General features: G+C 51.2%; 1 protein-coding gene across 1 annotated transcript in view; it reads right to left on the reverse strand.

Annotated features, from left to right (window-relative positions):
- Positions 1-462: 462 nt before the first annotated feature.
- The window catches only part of LOC106816585 (E3 ubiquitin-protein ligase TRIM9-like), a gene marked incomplete at its 3' end in the record, with an annotated part of 24,889 nt that continues 23,837 nt past the window's right edge, over positions 463-1,514 (reverse strand). Inside the window, exon 5 of the mRNA XM_014821207.1 lies at positions 463-619. Within this exon, the coding sequence (XP_014676693.1) occupies positions 463-619 (157 nt within the window). The remainder of the gene's footprint in view (positions 620-1,514) is intronic.

Consider the following 1,514-nt stretch of genomic DNA (forward strand, 5'->3'; position numbering starts at 1 on the left):
CACACACACGCACGCACACACACGCAGACATATACACACGCGCGCGCGCACGCAGACACACACGAACGCGCACGCAGACACACACACACGCGCACACACGCATACACACGCGAGCGCGCGCACACACACGCACGCACACACACACAAACACACACACGCACGCACGCACGCAAATAGCCACATACGCAAAAACACACGCACACACGCGCACATATGCACACACGCACGCACTCGCTCACTCACACACGCATGCGCGCACACGCTTAGCACATCGTGAAATAAAGAAAACGGGAAATTTCAATCGATCGATTCGATCTCATCAATCGAAATAACACCAGCAAACAATACAAACAGCTATACTGCAACACCATACATACACACGCACGCACGTACGCACGCACGTACGCACGCACACACACACATATTGGTATACGATATATACGACATATGCTATACACTTACGTTTCATCTGTAGGAAGTCGAGTTGACTGATCATCGTGACTAGAGTCTTCATGTCCAGTGTTAGGTCAAACTCAGCGGACACGCGCGGCGTAGACGGAACCTCCTTGTGCCAGAACATGTCCACGTTAGCCACCCGGTTGATGAGGCCCGTCCCGATCTATGTACACACACATAGCGAAAACAGCAGTTAATAAGACATGTACTGACCAACCGTCGTAGAGGGACACAGCGATAGACATACAGAGAGACACGGAGAGAAAGTGCGCGAGAGAGAAAGAGACAGCAAGCGAGAAAGTGCGCGAGAGAGAAAGAGACAGCAAGCGAGAAAGAGAGGAGAGAGAGAGAGATGGAAGGAGAAAAAAAAAGAGAAAGAGAGAGAGAGAGAGAGAGCGAGAGAGATAGATAGAGAGAGAGAGGGAGAGAAAGAGAGAGAGAGATGATGGCAATTGGCACTGGAAGACAATGCAGTCAATGGGGATCAATGCAAATGTTGTGTGTGTGCGTGTATGCGTGTGTGCGTGTGCGCGCGGGTGTATGTGTAGGTGTAGTGTTCGTTGTCAAATGACGATTTTGACGCTAGCTTTTTTGGTAGCCTAATAGGAAGCCGGTATTAGCAACAAGCTAGTACCTTCTTTGTGGATGGAGTTTACCGCCACTATAGCGGATTGGCGAGTTACGGCGGAAAGTAGTAAGTTCTTCCGCCGACCCACGTACGATGCCGATGCCGAGGCTGTGGATTAATCCCTCATGGCGAAATTTCACATGCCAGGTCGTATATGACGCGGTACACACACTCGTACGTACGCACACACACACACACACGCACGCGCGCGCGCGCACGCGCACACACACACGCACACGCACATACGCACGCACATAGGGACAGATAAACTGGCAGACAGACGGACACGACGGATAAAACAACACGACGATAGGACAGCGAAAGCAAAAGCGAACGCGAGAGAGAAGAGAGAAGAGAGAGAGAGAGAGAGAGAGAGACAGACAGACAGACAGACAGACAGACAGACAGACAGACAGACAGACAGACAGAC

The sequence above is a fragment of the Priapulus caudatus genome, unplaced genomic scaffold, assembly GCF_000485595.1.
Source record: "Priapulus caudatus unplaced genomic scaffold, Priapulus_caudatus-5.0.1 Scaffold1424, whole genome shotgun sequence".
In the NCBI taxonomy this organism is placed as follows: Eukaryota; Metazoa; Priapulida; class Priapulimorpha; order Priapulimorphida; family Priapulidae; genus Priapulus; species Priapulus caudatus.